Raw genomic sequence first — 16,063 nt, 5'->3', positions numbered from 1 at the left:
TCAAGTACCCCCAACAGTGCACGTTTTCCTGGTCTCCCGGCAGGTGCACTCATTATTCAGGTACATGTGAAAAGATCACAGGTGGCGCTAATTATCTCACCTGTGATTCTGTGTGGAGACCTGGAAAACGTGCACTGTTGGGGGTACTTGAGGACCAGGGTTGGAAACCACTGCTCTATACAAACAAATATAATAAAGGGCAGAATGAGGAATGTAAGAGGACACACACAGGTACGTTGGTGTACAATTAAAGTAGTACGGTGCGGCCAGGTACACACCTGCATGACAGGGCAATCAAGCAGATGATCGGGCCGATTTAATTTCACCCTGGACCATCACAGACCCTAAACGATTTAATAAACGATGGAACAAGAAATCAATCCATCCTTCATTCAGCTGCACTGGGTCGCACTCAGTCTTTTCTGACTGACTGTACAGAAGGGCCAACCAGAAGATGTTGCATGTGACCCGTGAGAGCACGAAATACACACCATACAATATGCACGATGCATCAAATCGTGCGAATATCGTCCTGACGCATACCTGGTTTTAGACCAAAATGTTAGAAAAATATGGCAGTGAAATGAGGCGATATTGAAGAAACAACTATTTTGGCTTTAATAACTTTTTTTTTTCCTTCTATAACTTTGCAAAAGCCGTTGTTCGATTCAGGAATAAATTGATAAAAGTTTGAAGACCTAAGGTACCAATCAATTCCTAACAGTCATTTTTTAAACACAACCTGAAACATGGCAGTTAGAATTGGATTGGTTGGTACTTGATAAAACAAACCCGAAGACCAGTTTCACACACTCCGGCTCTTGCCGGACGGTGAAATCCCGCACGGCCAGGAAGCCATGCCGCACACATTAGTTGTGAATGGACACTATTGTGTCCATTCACACGGGACGGCCACGGCCCGGTCGCACGGCTGCAGCCGGATCCCGCCACTGGAAGGGACAGCTGCCGGGCTGTGGCCATCCCTGCCATTATAAACTACTGTGTGCGGCACGGCTCCCTGGCCGTGCGGGATTTCACCGTCCGGCAGGAGCCGGAGTGTGTGAAACCGGCCTAACTTCCACGTGAAGTGTGCCCATTGGAACATTCTGAACATTGTAAGTGATTGATAAACACCACAATTCTTTATAACCATGATGCCACAGCAGCTACAGCACCTATTGAGATCTGGAATTTAAAATCAAGTCTCTTCATCAATGAAGTCCGTGTAATTTATGTGTAAGTTATGAATAAACAAAAACACAAGACTCAAATTAAAATAGAGACATAGGATCAAATAACAGAATTGAATACTCTTCTCAGACCTGTCGCGGTGTGAGATTACAGAACCAGTAAAACACCTTCTACACGCAGCGCATAAAATGAACCCGTGTACGTGCTCTCGGGACAATAAAATATCCGGTTGTCCTGCTTTACTTGGAACACATACATGTGCAGGGAGAATCCTCTTTGGAAGAAGACCAACAGATATGGAACTTGTCTTTGCAAAACTCAGTCACGTCCTGTGGTCTAGGGCTCCACTTGGGCTTTGCCCAGTCCATTTTGCTCCAGGGCGGAAACTACAGCCATGTACTTAAATTCACTGGAATTGTGATTGAAGTTCTCCACCAGTTTAAACAGGTCGCCAGAATAGAAGAGCTGCACTTGGTTGGCCAAACACTGTGCGTCACGGGCATTCTGCAAGAGAAAACCATATAAATATAAACAGCCCAATAAAGTAATGAGCAGCAGCTACTTCTGCCGACCGCTGTAGTTCACAGACAACTAGTAAATGAATGTTGATCAGACAAATCTCATATAACAAATGTGGTGCTGAAATCTGTCCAACCTGGTCTTGAGCAGGTGCAGATTGGACACCACAACCACCACTACACATTATGCACTGTAGCAGCAGGAACGGTACTTTACCAGGAACTTGGTGTCGTGTTCAGAGTTCATTAACACGATGCCTTTGTCTTTCTGGAGATCGTTGTAATGATATAAAATAAGCTGACTGGGTGCGGTCTCACCGCCGGTCTGCAAATACAACATAAGAGACTTGATTATTATAACAGTTTTTTTTCTCTGGGGATTATAGATTCAAACATACACATCAGCTATTAGGAATGGTAAGTACATGAGAATAGTGATTTCCTTGTAGTCTCCTAGGTAACAGAAGCCTTCAGACCTATGGCAACAGGCATTAAGCTAAGGACACAGATTTAATTTTTTTTTTTTTTTAAACAGGACCTGTATTTAGGTGGTTACAGTGATTAAGAGATATAAATGGTCAATAGCAGTGGTTCTCAACCTCGGTCCTCAAGGACCCCCAACAGTTCATGTTTTACAGGTCACCCGGCAGATGCACAGGTGCACTCATTATTCACTGACACATTTGAAAAGATCACAGGTGGGAGCTAATTATTTCACTTGTGATTCTGTGTGAAGACCTGGAAAACATGAACTGTTGGGGTTACTTGAGGACCGAGGTTGAGAACCACTGGTCTATAGCACAGGTTCTTAAACCCGGTCCTCAGGACCCCACACAGCGCATATTTTACAGGTTTTCTCCACAAAGTGAAATAATTAGCTCCACCTGTGGATCTTTTAAAAGGTGTCAATGAGTAATGGATGCACCTGTGCACCTGCCGGATGACCTGGAAAATGTTAACTGGGGGGGGGGGGTCCTGAGGACCGTGTTTGAGAACCCCTGGTCTATAATCTCAGCTTTCAAAACTCTGCCGCCAGCTACAGATTATACCAAGCTCAGACCGGGCAAGCTGCACCCACCTGTCCAATTACCTTGCCACTGATTCACCTGGATATAGAGTTAAAGGCAAATCAGGGTCCCATTGTTATAAAACCATAAAAACCGGGTGACCAAATATTTGCTTAGACTAGATTAAATATCCCATTTATTTTAGGTGGGGTATAAGGTAAGACTTATTAAAAAACTATCTCCAGCCATGTTAATTTGGTAGCATCTGCACTGTACATCATTCAGGAAGTTCAATGGGTATAAAGAACCAACCTTGGAAACAGGTGTTGAGTGTCTTTAATTTAATAACACTGTCCCCTATTATTGTGTGCACTCTGCATGGTCAATGTAGCACAAATCTGGTTGGGAATCCCATGCTGGGGTCAAATGACCACGCAGGGGATGTCCCTGTTATGTGACCAGCCCCAGCCTAGCAGGATGACTGTCAACCCCTTTCCTGGGGGACACCATGCTCATTTCCCTACTCTCATGGTAACAAACTCACATTACAGCACTGGTGCTGGCTACTCATTTGTGGTGGTGGGTGAGTATTAGTTTTGGCCAATGTGTGACGCAAGTTCCCCAAGTGGCCATTGCTGGTATTACTGGAAAACCAGTTAACCACATCTCAATGTAAAATACATCTGTATGACAATATAAGCGATGCAGTATCCTGTTCCATACTGCTCTGTGAAAGTGACATGACCTGGATATTAATAAGTGCAGTGAAATGAAGCTCCAGTCCAGACCACTGACCCACAAAGAACTCGTATCCCTCCGTCCTCGGCAATGCATACAGGAACTGCAACAACGGAGAAAAAGAAAGAATTGATATAAATCCCTCCTAGACGCTGGTTAGTATAAACAATGACAGACAGAGAAATGTAACTATATGGGCCCAATTCTGAGTCGGCTGCAATGTGATTGACGCGTGTGAGTCTGTGCACGTAGAATCACAGAAGCAATATCAGTAATCGGCACACAGATGGGTACTTGTGTACTTTCACGGCGCCAGCATGGTGCCGTGCATCTCTGTCCACTTGCGGGGCTCGCTGCGCTCGCCCGCGCTACGTGCTTGGTGGCTCGCTACGCTCGCCACTCTATCTAAAATCAACTCCATGACAACGTGGATAGTGGGGGTACGAACTATCCACGTTGGCATGGAGTTTACAGCCCCGCAGGTGGACACAGACACTGGCGCCGTGAAACTACACAAGTACCCACAGATGCTGCAGCGTCACATCAAGAATACGATTCACTTGTACAAAATGGCCGCTATTTCTAGGTACAACTGTTCCATGGTGGCCGAGCAGGATAGTCGCTGCACAATACTCTGGTATGTTTGCACTAGCCCACACACAGTTTATATCCCCCGTTCTGGACAGAAGTATGAACGGTTAGTCAGAGAGAACATGTATAGGAGAAGTATGAGACTCATACAATGTAATAGGGGTCTGTAACAATCAGCTGACTAGTATTGAATGGGGCACACTATTATTATAGACACAAAAGACCTGTAGCAACTGCTGAATGGACACTAACTTTGTTCAAATATGCTGTAATATATCCATACTAGTTAAAAGCCCATCAAAATGACAGCTATCTGTTCCTATCTGCTCCTACCCCCAATCTCTGCCGTCACAGCTCCCTCTGTCCATATCCAGCAAGTTAGAAACAGATCATTTTGCTGTCACTTTCTGTTAAGGAGTAACGTGGTCTGTCGTGTGGCCTCTATTGGCCACTGGCGGTACCTCACCTCAAAAAGGTGAGGAGGATTTAGGGCCTTATTCAGATCTGAGCTCAGTACAAATTTGTTTGGAAAATGGGCAAAACCATGTGCACTGCAGGTGGGGCATATGTAACATGTATAGAGAAAGTTAGATTTGGGTGAGTTATTTTGTTTCTGTGCAGGGTAAATACTGGCTGCATTATTTTTACACTGCAATTTAGATTTCAGTTTTAACGGATTCAGTACTGAATCCCGGCGGTCGGGATCCCGGCGTTCAGAATCCCGACAGCCGAAATGCCGACAAGGGGGGGGACGTGGATCGCCCCCCCTTGCGGGCTCGCTGCGCTCGCCACGCAGCGGGCCCGGTGCCTCGCTACGCTCGGCACACTAATTTATTCTCCCTCCAGGGGTGTCGTGGACACCCACGGAGGGAGAATGTGTCGGGATTCCGGCGTCGGGATTCTGAACGCCGGAATCCGACCGCCGGGATTTTAACTGCATCCCGTTTTAACACACCCCACCCAAATTTAACTCTCTCTATACATGTTACATCTGCCCCACCTGCAGTGCACATATTTTGGCCCATTTTCCAAACAAATTTGTACTGAGCTCAGATCTGAATAAGGCCCTTTTAGAGATCTATATCTAAATCCTTCACTGCTCAGATGTTGTACATTTATCATCAAAATTATACATTCGACTTGTAGAATACAGAATGTGTAGGTCTCACTGAATACATAGTTACAGTATGAAGGTTTTATCTCTGGCATAAATGGTCCACTTCAGAACAGCAAGTTAGTTCCTTTCCGAATGTAACCAACATCCTCACTCACAGATGGACGCAGAGGCACATCACTTGGTAATGCACAAGACGCGTCATGTCGGCTTCTCTGATTCGCTGTTAAGTCCAAGGACACAGCGTTGGGTCATCTGCATGAACGTGATCAGAGTAACCCGAGGGTGATACAAGATGAATGGTGAATTCTCATTGCTGGAGAAAGTGGAGCTGCACATAAGAATGAAGCCACTGGGCCGACATGACCCTGTGTTATAAAGCGCTGGTCAGCAATGTACATTTCCTGCCCCCAAACAGCACTGACCAGTTTCTTAAAATAATCCAAAATATACTGGTAGGTTAAATGGCTCGTCACAATTGTGCAAACCACCCACACACTCCAGATAACTTCTGCGAGATTACAGCAAATCATGTTAAATATACTAATATAAACATAAAAAATACCTACATATTAAATCCTAGTCCAGACCAGCTGCAGTAATAAAACATTAATGGAAAAAAAACCCCACAATCACTTTGCTGCTTGTTGTTTCCCTAAGGCTATCGTCCTGTGGATAATGTGTCCCACAGTGGCTTACACAGGAAGGTTCTGCTTATTATGCAGAAAATAAATATGCAAAAGGTTTCAGAAAGACGACTGGAGGTCAGTGAAACATAACTGGGCCGGCAGGAGGCCAAGCTGTGCAAACATCGCAGGACAAGGCGCTTCTCTCCGCAGAAATATGCAGGCAGCTGTGTTCTGTTTGTGGATCCAGCGTGACCAGCAGCTGGATACGGACAAACCAGGAAGAGGCTTCAGCAGAAGATGTTGTGAATACTTACAGAAGGACAGTTCTGCGCTCGTCGCCATATCACCTCAAATGCCTCTCCCTGCAGAACATAAGGAGAACACAGAGATTTACAATAACCAGAGATAAGAAGAGAACACAGACATGCGCTAGTGCCCCAGTATCGCTTATCACAGCAATACATTACATGCATTACAAAGCGCATTTCACAGGGCCTGATATTTTCACTATGTAAAGCATTTGACGGAATGATGAGGTGCAATATACTCTGCAGCCTGTAGGTGACACTGTTGTGCTGACTGTGAGTTGGCTGGGAGCAAAGCAATAAATGCAAGGAATTTTGCAACTTGTCAAAACCATGCTGCACCGCAGAAGGGGTAGATGTAACTTGTGGATGTGAGAGGTGCATGCCCTAACTGAAATCTAATTTGCATTATAATAGTAAGCAGTCCAGCATTTATGGGCTACATGCAAAAGCAGCCAGTAGGTACCCTGCATGCAAAAACAATATATGTATTTGTTCCCCTGGCATTGCAACATGGTTTGTAAATTTGCAAAGTTACTTGGGGGTTCTGTTCTCCTTCCAAAGCAGAACTAGAGGGAGACGTATGAAGCTTCTACTTAGCATTTATTAAGTACATTCTGTAAAATTCTAGCTATGGGCGCCTACTTCATGTGTCCACTTTTTAGAAGGCGTGTTCTCCCGATTAGCAGAAATGTTTGTGGAGAGAACTTAATGCAGAAGACTTATGTTATATAGGCCAAGACTAAAAGGTCCATACACACTGGGCGATTATGCCCAGCGTGTATTGACAGCGATGATCGCATTCATCACTGGGAAGAAAGCTGCTGAGTGCATACACACTGAGCGGCTTTCCCCCTTCCCGGCACCGTAAGTGGCGGGAGGGCGGCTTTCCATAGCGTAGCGCTGGTATTACCAGCAGATGAGCGGCTTTCCTGGCGATGATGTGCGAATGTGCATCACCGCCGGGCTGTACACACTGGGCATCAGAGCCACCCTACCATTGTATCTGAGCATCTATTTCACCCAATCGGTTTAGGACACAAACAGAAATTAGAGTGCAAACTTTAAGCTCAGTTACAGACAGAATAGCAGTCACATATGGTAACAAGGGTATCCGGTCCCTGGGTCCACAATGTCTAGGTCCACCACTAATGGTCGGCAGTGACTAGCTTGACACCTATAAATGGTCGACATATCCTAGATGGACATTGACAGAAGGTCAAAACAAGCAACAGGTCAACATTGACATGGTGGTGGTCTAGGTCGGGACAGCACCATGTGTGCATCGCTGGGGGTATACAGTGACCAACAGTGGGGGTATATAGTGACCAACAGTGGGGGTATACAGTGACCAACAGTGGGGGTATACAGTGACCAACAGTGTACGGCAGCAGCCGATATATTGGTGGTGCCGTAGGAGAACGATATGGTGCATACACACTGACCGATATCGCTCATGATATCAGTCAGTGAAGTCACCCGCTCAATGCTCCGTACCTGCAGAAGGTGACGATATTGTCAGATTGCGCAGCGACAGGGGGTGGGGGCTGGGGACCTGCTGCCACGCACATTGTTAACAGTATTGACCGTATCTACTGGGTGATACCCGTGGTACATTGTCCATATTGTTAACAATAAATCATCTGGTGTGTACCCAGCTTTAGTTACCCTGTGCATTCACCTGCACCTATTACTAAATGCATCACTTTGCTTTGCTCTTCCTTCTCCCCCAGCAAGATACTATTGTCAGGAAGTAGCTAGCTACAAACAAATGGCTGAAAAGCGCAGCGACAGGGAGGAAAGAAAATGCAGTTATCAATTAACGCTTCAATATGGTAAGTCAGATCCAGGGAATCAAATTAATATACTGGAAGAAAAATCCCTTTAGACAGTTCTAAACAAAATAAGGGTTTGCTGTACTTACAGGTATAACCGCATATACTGTGTCTTTTGTAGAAAAGTACTCATTCCATATCTACAGGGAAAAAGCAAAAACCAGGTTTCTAGGTTAGCAGACTACACCGAGCTGCGGAATGTTCCGTTATAATTATTTGAATACAAAAATAATTCTAGCAAATGACCTACAAAATATGAAAATGCTGTGACTCCATAAACACAAATAAAGGACTAACCCCAATGTAGAAGTAACCGGAGATATTAGAACAACTCAATACCCCCTCTACTCTCCTCGTCTGTATACATAGGGCTGGTGTAGGCACTGCGTGGGATTAAACAAACCTGTTTCCACAGACAGAAATCCTGAACACGACCTGTTGGGAATACTTGAGGCCTGGAGTTGAGAAGTGTAACCAGCCAATAACCCGTACACTCTAAGGTAGTGTTCCCACTAGGTTGTTTTAGAAGGGCACCCTGTCCAATTTTTAAATGGCAAAATGTACCCTGCTCCTTTAACAGTGCTCTGCTAAAAACCGCCTGCCAGCTGCTTTGCCGGCACCGTGTAAATAGATGCCATACACATGGAATGTTTTTACATTAAAAGATAGAGCTTGGGGGATGCCCAGCACCTCCGTAGATGCTGGGTATGCCCCCATCAGTGATGCAGACGATGGGAGCACTCCTCCATTAGTGACGCAGAGGGGCTGGACCGCCCAAATTAAGGACATTGACCGAGCCACTTCCCCTCCCTGCCAGGCCATGCTCCCTTTGCAACATCAGCATCCTGCATGCATCGGATTCTAAAGAAAACACTACTGAGGCACTATGAGAGATAGCACATTGGCCCTTATTCTGGTTGGTGCGGTAATATCCGCGTGCGTTCGTGCCGCCGATGTTTTGTGTCTGCGCATGTGCAGAGGCGTCTCTGCGCATGTGCGAGCGGGGCGTACGGCCAAATCCCGCATGAAATGTGAACACTCCGAACAGGGGGTGGAGAGGGGCGTGAAGGGCTGTTTGGGCTCATTACCATATGTTTACACTCCGCGTTTCATGGGCGTTCCCATGCAAACGCTGGGCGTACGTATGGTAATGCGGCCGTGACGCACGTGTAGGGGGCGGACATATGACATCGCCGGATGTCAGCTGCCCGCCCAGATCCCTGCTTTTGCACGGAAAAATGTCCGTGTGGTCTGAGGTTGCGGGAGCTGGTGGAGCACTCGGTCCTGCATTCGATGGTCTGCGACCATCGAATGATGGGGGAGGTTCCCTGAGATGGAGGAGGCGTATTCCATGAAAAATACACGTGCGGTCCGTTCGGACAGCTTCTTGCCGCGTACGGACGGAGTTGGAGATCCGTATGGAAGGCGGGGCTTCGCACGCACGGTCCTGGCCGCATATTCGGATCTGGCCGCACCGATCAGAATAAGGGCCATTGTGTGTATAATTATAGACTAAGACCACAAAATAGACTTGGGAAGATGAAGAAAAACAAGGAGGAAAGTTATTCACATATAAAAAGTTATTATTGATTTGGTTTTAATTCTGTTCCCTAGTACTTTATTATTACTTCCACCAGAAAATGAACTCCCCTCTCTGCCAAGAACCACACAGGCTCCCATTCCCTTCACAGATATAGTAAGGGTGAGAATGAGATAGAATAGCTATTCTGCAGAATTTAGTGGTGCATGTGGATCTGTGAGATGGTCATGGGCAGGGAAAAGTGGGGAAAAAAACAGGAGCGGCGCCCTTAACCCTAACTACTGTATGTAACCAGATTCCTTGCAGAGAAGAGGGCAAATGGACAGAAGAAGCTGCAGGCTTGGCAGTGTGGGGAGATCACCAAACAAGGAGGTCCAGATTACACAGCATCCCAGATGCCTCATCCATAAGGACAAACCAGTTTCTGCTTCTCTTAGGTCTAGTCTATGGCTGCCATGACAGACCCCAGTTTTGTTTCTATACTTCATCATTATATGGATGTGGATCAGTTCGTCATCTGCAAGTTGTTAGATCGGCATTAGGTCGACACCTTTAGGTCATCATGAGTCTAGGTCCACATGCAGGAAGATCGACAGGGTCATTAGGTCGACATGGGTAAGGTCGATAATGAAAAAGTCAAATTTTTTTTTTACCTTTATGCCCTAGTGGATGGTAGGGCATGAAATACTGCCGAGCCGTACCACCACGTCCCCTGGCATGGCGCGCTATTTTATGGTAGTGGATGGTAGGGCATGAAATACCGCCTTTCGGTACGTCGGCTCAAAAAAAAAAACATGTCGACCTAATGACCCAGTCGACCTACTTGGTGGTGACCCAATGACCGTATCCCCATTATATTGGGTAAGGGTTCTGGAGCACTGTTCATTCTAGGAACCACTGGGGTGGCATATTTACCAGTTGACATAGTCTTGTTCAGTACCACAGCACAGAAATGTTGGGCAGAGGGCTGGACAGTGGATAAATCAAAGAGCCAGTTGTGATTCTATGTGTATGTGGCAATTCACATGGAGGAGCTGCAACTCTGACTAGGTGCACTTCTTACTATTTAAACCTGCACGTAGAATAACAATTTTTGCAGGCTTGGAAAGGTGGATTAATGCGGAAGAAGCACACAAGTATTTCTGGTGGTGGTTAGAAATTGCAGGTGACTGACAGCGGGTCTGATGCAATGCGCAGTCCCGTGCACATCACACCAGACCCTCCAAGTTGCCCCAGAACGAGAAGCAATCTGCAGAATGGCTTCCGGCTCCGGGCAGGCTCGGCAGGGATTGCATGCGATACATCGAATGTAGAAGAACTGCATGCAATATATAGCATCCGTTCCTGCCTCTCTGCGGCAGCTAAAGGGAGCACTGCGTGCGACTTTTCCGCTGGGAGAAATCGCCGCAGTGTATGGGGGTCTTTATGTAGAGTGTCTTAGTCGTATGCCAATTAATATTACTTTCTAGAAATTCTAAATCAGAAAAAAAAAAAAAAACTAGCTATAATAATCCGATATTGATGCACAGATGGGGCCCACAAATAGGCTGAGCAGTGAAAGGGTTTATACTGATAGTACATACACATCACCTGTGTAATATCCTCAGCACTCTTGTCTGTCACTAGTTCTAGGTTTAGAAGGGAGCTCAGCACCTGAGAGAAAACAAACACCACAATATAAAATTGGCACTTATTTCATCAAAAACTTATGGCTGAAATGGCTACTTACCATTCAAGCCGCTCGGCCTGTAGATCACTACGATTTTATGTATAAAAAGCTTTTTACTAGATACAGATGTTCAGATACTAAGAAAATGTTAAAGGGGAACGTTCTGAAAGTTTAAGATTTGTGGAATAGCTTTAAAATATAGTGAGGTTATAGAACACAATAGTATTGCATAGTGATCAGAAAGGCAAATACATCACATCACAACTATGGCTATGTGACTATGGACAAAACCATGCTGCACTGCAGGTGGGCCTGATGTAACATGTGCAGAGAGTGCTAAATTTTGGGTGAGTTATTTTGTTTCTGTGCAGGGTAAATACTGGCTGCTTTATTATCACACTGCAATTTAGATTTCAGTTTTAACACACCCCACCCAAATCTAACTCTCTCTGCACATGTGAAATCAGCCCCAATTGCAGTGCACAGGGTTTTGTCCATTAAAGAAGGAGTTTGCTTTGGCAAACCAACCAGAATCCCCCCCCCCCCCCCCCCCCCCCCATGTTATACACCATTGGCTGGGATGGTCTCTGGGTTCGGACCCCCACTAGTTTGCAATATGATATACACAGATAAGCTCACCTTATTTTTTGTGATACCTTCTTTCACTGAACCAGGGGTCACCTGTGTGAGGGAAGAAACAAAACTCACTATTTCAGCACAACTACACTGACTATCAGAACACTCCATGATACGGAATCTGGACACCATATTCTTACATATCAGCAGAATATGCGACACTGACGGGGTACACAGCGTGCCAATCATCTACAGGTGCTCACTTCCCAGGTGAGATCGAGAACAAGCTGTGGGCCCCATCTGTGCTTGGGAGTGGTGACATACAGTGGTGTAACTATGGAGGGCACAGGAGATGCCTTTCAATATCTCTCCCCCCCCCCCCCCCCCCCTCCACCTTTTCTATTTTTCTCTCCCCACATCCCTGTGGGTATGGTGGGCCATTGGGTCAACAGGACTTAGGTGGTCACTTGATATAGGTCGACCTGGCTAAGGTCAGGGTTGGAAGGGTGACAAAAACATTAGGTCGACAGTCAAACGGTTGACGTGAGTTTTTAACCTTTTTTTTGTCTCGAATGTCGACATGGTCACAGTCAAAGTGTAACGATGCGCTCACCATGCTTCGGGCACTGTGCCTCGCTGCGCTCAGCACACTATTTTATTCTCCCACCATGCCCTAGCACAGGGGTGGGCAATAAGCTGCCCTCCAGCTGTTGATGAACTACACATCCCAGCATGCTTTGCATCAGTTTTGCTATTTGGCCATGCTGAAACTGATACAAAGCATGCTGGGATGTGTAGTTCATCAACAGCTGGAGGGCCGCTTATTGCCCACCCCTGCCTTGTGGATGGCAGGGCATGAAATACTGCCCGTCGGTTTAAAAAACTCATGTCGACCATTTGACTACCTGATGCTTGTGTTGACCTTCCAATCCTGTCTGACTTCGCCATGTCAACCATTTTCAGGTGTCGCCCTAAGCCCTGTCGAGCTTCAGTGGTCAAGCCTCTCTTTTCGACTTTCTCCCCTGCTCCCCTTCTCTCCCCCCTGCCTCTTTTTGTCTCGGTCTTGCTCTCTGGCTCTGTCACTCCCTGACATTCTCTCTCACTATTGCGTGCCCCTCCCCTCTCTCTCTTGCTCCTCCCCCTTTTCTCTCTCAGACACCCTCTCGCAAACCTCTAGTTACGCCCCTGAGTACATTAATACTGGATGTATCCCCTAATGGCAGCCCTACTTGTTATTATTACCATGATTTGATACAGAAATATCGTAGATTATTATTAGGATTATAAAATGGAAGTGTCCTGTTTAAGAATTTTCTAATAACCAAAATAAAAAAAAATTTGTGTACCTTCTCCTCCACTGATCGGACATACTCTGCTTGTTTAGAGGTGCCAAGTGGCTGCTGCTTAACCTCCTTCCGCTTTTCCACACGGGCCTCAAACACACCTGGGTCCGAGCTACAGGGAAAAGATAACATGGTAATGACAGACATCCAGATTTAGGCCTTTATTCTGGTTCACTCGCAAAGGCAAATTCCTTCTCAAATGGACAAAACCATGTGCACTGCAAATGGGGCAGATGTAACGTGCAGAGAGTGTTAGATTTGGATTGGGTTTTCCTTCAAGGGGGACATTACAGGACAGTGAGAGACCAGGCATGTCACATTACAGGAGAGTGTGGGCGGGGATTTAGGGATGGCCATCGAACATCGATGATTCGAAATCATCGATGTTCATGGCCGATGTTGAATACTTTTGCTATTGATGGGGGAGAACCAGATGGTTTCCCTCCATCGATGGAACAGCAAAACAATGTTTTTCTTTTTCTTTTCTTTTTTCAAAGTACAGGGACACGGAGCATAACTCCACCCCCGAAGCCCCGCCCCCCTGTTTTGATTGGCCCACATGCCAATAATTCAAACACAATGGATGACCATCGGTATGTACAAATATTGATGGTCATCCATTGCATAGTTTAGCACTATCAATAGCCAGTTGCTCAATTGCCATCAATGGCAACTATGGCCATCCCTACAGGGAGGTCCCATTACAGGACAGTGGGGGGCCATGGGGTCCCATTACAGGACAGTGGGGGGCCATGGGGGTCCCATTACAGGACAGTGGGGGGGCCATGGGGTCCCATTACAGGACAGTGGGGGGCCATGGGGTCCCATTACAGGACAGTGGGGGGCCATGGGGTCCCATTACAGGACAGTGGGGGGCCATGAGGTCCCATTACAGGACAGTGGGGGGCCATGAGGTCCCATTACAGGACAGTGGGGGGCCATGAGGTCCCATTACAGGACAGTGGGGGGCCATGAGGTCCCATTACAGGACAGTGGGGGGCCATGAGGTCCCATTACAGGACAGTGGGGGGCCATGAGGTCCCATTACAGGACAGTGGGGGGCCATGAGGTCCCATTACAGGACAGTGGGGGGCCATGAGGTCCCATTACAGGACAGTGGGGGGCCATGAGGTCCCATTACAGGACAGTGGGGGGCCATGAGGTCCCATTACAGGACAGTGGGGGGCCATGAGGTCCCATTACAGGACAGTGGGGGGCCATGAGGTCCCATTACAGGACAGTGGGGGGCCATGAGGTCCCATTACAGGACAGTGGGGGGCCATGAGGTCCCATTACAGGACAGTGGGGGGCCATGAGGTCCCATTACAGGACAGTGGGGGGCCATGAGGTCCCATTACAGGACAGTGGGGGGCCATGAGGTCCCATTACAGGACAGTGGGGGGCCATGAGGTCCCATTACAGGACAGAGGGGGCAGGGAAGGGAAAACTGTCATCTGTCAGACCACACTTAGGTCGACAGTCATTAGGGAAGGTCGACTGGCCCCAAGGTCGACAGGTTTAAAGGTCGACATGGGCCAAGGTCGACATGGGTTTTTCACTGTTTTTTTGAGCCGACATGTGCCAACAGGCGGTATTTCATACCCTACCATCCACTAGGGCGTGGTGGGAGAATAAAATAGTGTGCCCGAAGCATTGCGAGCGTTGCAAGGGGCTGTGGTTCAACTCCTACTGTGTCCATGTCGACTGTGTCAACATTCGGGTAAAAAAACAGTGAAAAACTCATGTCGACCTTGACCCCTGTCGACCTTGGGGACAGTCGACCTAATGACTGTAGACCTAATGACTGTAGACCTAAGTCTGGTCTGACAGATGTCCCGATTCCCAGGGAAGAGGGGTATCACAGCTAAAGGACAGTGGGGGAAGGGGGTGTCAAATTTAGGGGGGGGGGGTCACATTACAGGACAGTCACGTCACATCAGAAGACAGTGGGGGACAGGGCAGGTCACAATACAGGTCAGTGAGGGCAGAGAGGTCACATTATAGGGCAGGACAGTTGGGAGGGTGAGGTCACATTACGAGAGTGGGGACAGGGCGGGGAGGTCACAACAAGACAGTGGGAGCGGGGTCATTGCAACAATAATACTATCTTGCAGCCTCTGTCAAATATAACAGCTAGTCATATATTTGATGGGGGGGCGCTTAAGAGGATGCACCCACCGGCGCAGCTGCTGGATCTTGTCGCGATATTTCCCGTAGTAAGGATTTTCCTCCAACTCCGGCTCCTTCCGCACCGAAAACGTGCGTAACTGTGAGGACACCAGACCGAGTGCCCCCGCTCCCCCAACCCGGCTCCTGACCGCAAGAATCCCTCTATACCCCAGACACATTTGCACTACGGCGGCCGCCATCTTGCCGTCACCAGCGGGCAGCATCCGACTGGGTCTGGCGGTGCACCTGTCAAACTACCCGTCTGGAAACGGGAACCAGCGTTCAAACGTTCCGCACAGACAATAGGACTGGATGGCGCACGCGTGGGGACGCCTCAAAGGCTGCAGTTGGTACGACTTCTGCGCATACGCAGAATATAAATATATATAGATCCTAATCGGTAGGTTATGAATTAGGCCTTAGAACACCCTGTAAAATAGCATAACTGTTTGGGTGCTACTATGGGAAATCTCACTGGAAGAATTGATACATCACTGTGATGGGGAATAAAGAAAATTTCAATTGGTGTATCAGAATTGTGTCACATGCAGGGAGGCTTGCCTACCTTTCCGGGGGCCGGGAGGTTGACCCGATTTCCAGGAGTGTAGGCAACCCTGCTGTAGTGCTTGCACATATGGAGGATGAGGACTGAGGGGCCCAGAAGTCCCAGATGGGGGTTTGGCAGTTAATGAGCCACTGGGCGGTGAGCCACGAGCCATTCCAACTAACCGGTTATTTTCCGGGAACTGAACCGTTCAGACTTCAGAGACGTTCATGGAAAAGAGCCAAGCTGACCATCTCTATGAGACCAGATACTGATCTCAATGGGCGGATGAGG

At 47.4% G+C, this 16,063-nt stretch overlaps 1 protein-coding gene across 3 annotated transcripts; it reads right to left on the bottom strand.

Annotated features, from left to right (window-relative positions):
• Positions 1-594: 594 nt before the first annotated feature.
• On the bottom strand, positions 595-15,531 carry ATPAF1 (ATP synthase mitochondrial F1 complex assembly factor 1). Of its 3 annotated transcripts, XM_083157406.1 has the most exons (9): positions 15,235-15,527; positions 13,060-13,168; positions 11,777-11,818; positions 11,059-11,121; positions 8,018-8,068; positions 6,103-6,150; positions 3,462-3,557; positions 1,927-2,034; positions 595-1,695 (listed from the first exon to the last, which is right to left on the bottom strand). In XM_083157406.1, the coding sequence occupies exons 1-9, from the start codon at positions 15,447-15,449 to the stop codon at positions 1,528-1,530; spliced, it is 900 nt and encodes a 299-aa protein (XP_083013532.1). In that variant the 5' UTR covers positions 15,450-15,527; the 3' UTR covers positions 595-1,527. The 3 variants fall into 3 exon arrangements, with proteins under 3 accessions (XP_083013532.1, XP_083013534.1, XP_083013533.1); XM_083157408.1 differs by lacking the exon at positions 11,059-11,121 and having other exon boundaries at positions 15,235-15,531; XM_083157407.1 differs by lacking the exon at positions 6,103-6,150 and having other exon boundaries at positions 15,235-15,530.
• Positions 15,532-16,063: the final 532 nt, after the last annotated feature.

This window comes from Crinia signifera, chromosome 8 (assembly GCF_055691185.1).
Source record: "Crinia signifera chromosome 8, ASM5569118v1, whole genome shotgun sequence".
In the NCBI taxonomy this organism is placed as follows: Eukaryota; Metazoa; Chordata; class Amphibia; order Anura; family Myobatrachidae; genus Crinia; species Crinia signifera.
The sequence above is the reverse complement of the archived record's forward strand: the minus strand, read 5'-3'. Positions and strand labels throughout refer to the sequence as shown.

Bases quoted from the DNA above. Each gene is read 5' to 3' on its own strand.
- ATPAF1 (XM_083157406.1), bottom strand. From the start codon at position 15,449: ATGCTGCCCGCTGGTGACGGCAAGATGGCGGCCGCCGTAGTGCAAATG. The intron at 8,069-11,058 runs GTGATGTGTATG...TTTTCCCTGTAG, and splicing joins GTGCTGAGGATATTACACAG to ATATGGAATGAGTACTTTTC. The intron at 2,035-3,461 runs GTCATGTCACTT...TTGTATTTGCAG, and splicing joins CTGCACTTATTAATATCCAG to ACCGGCGGTGAGACCGCACC.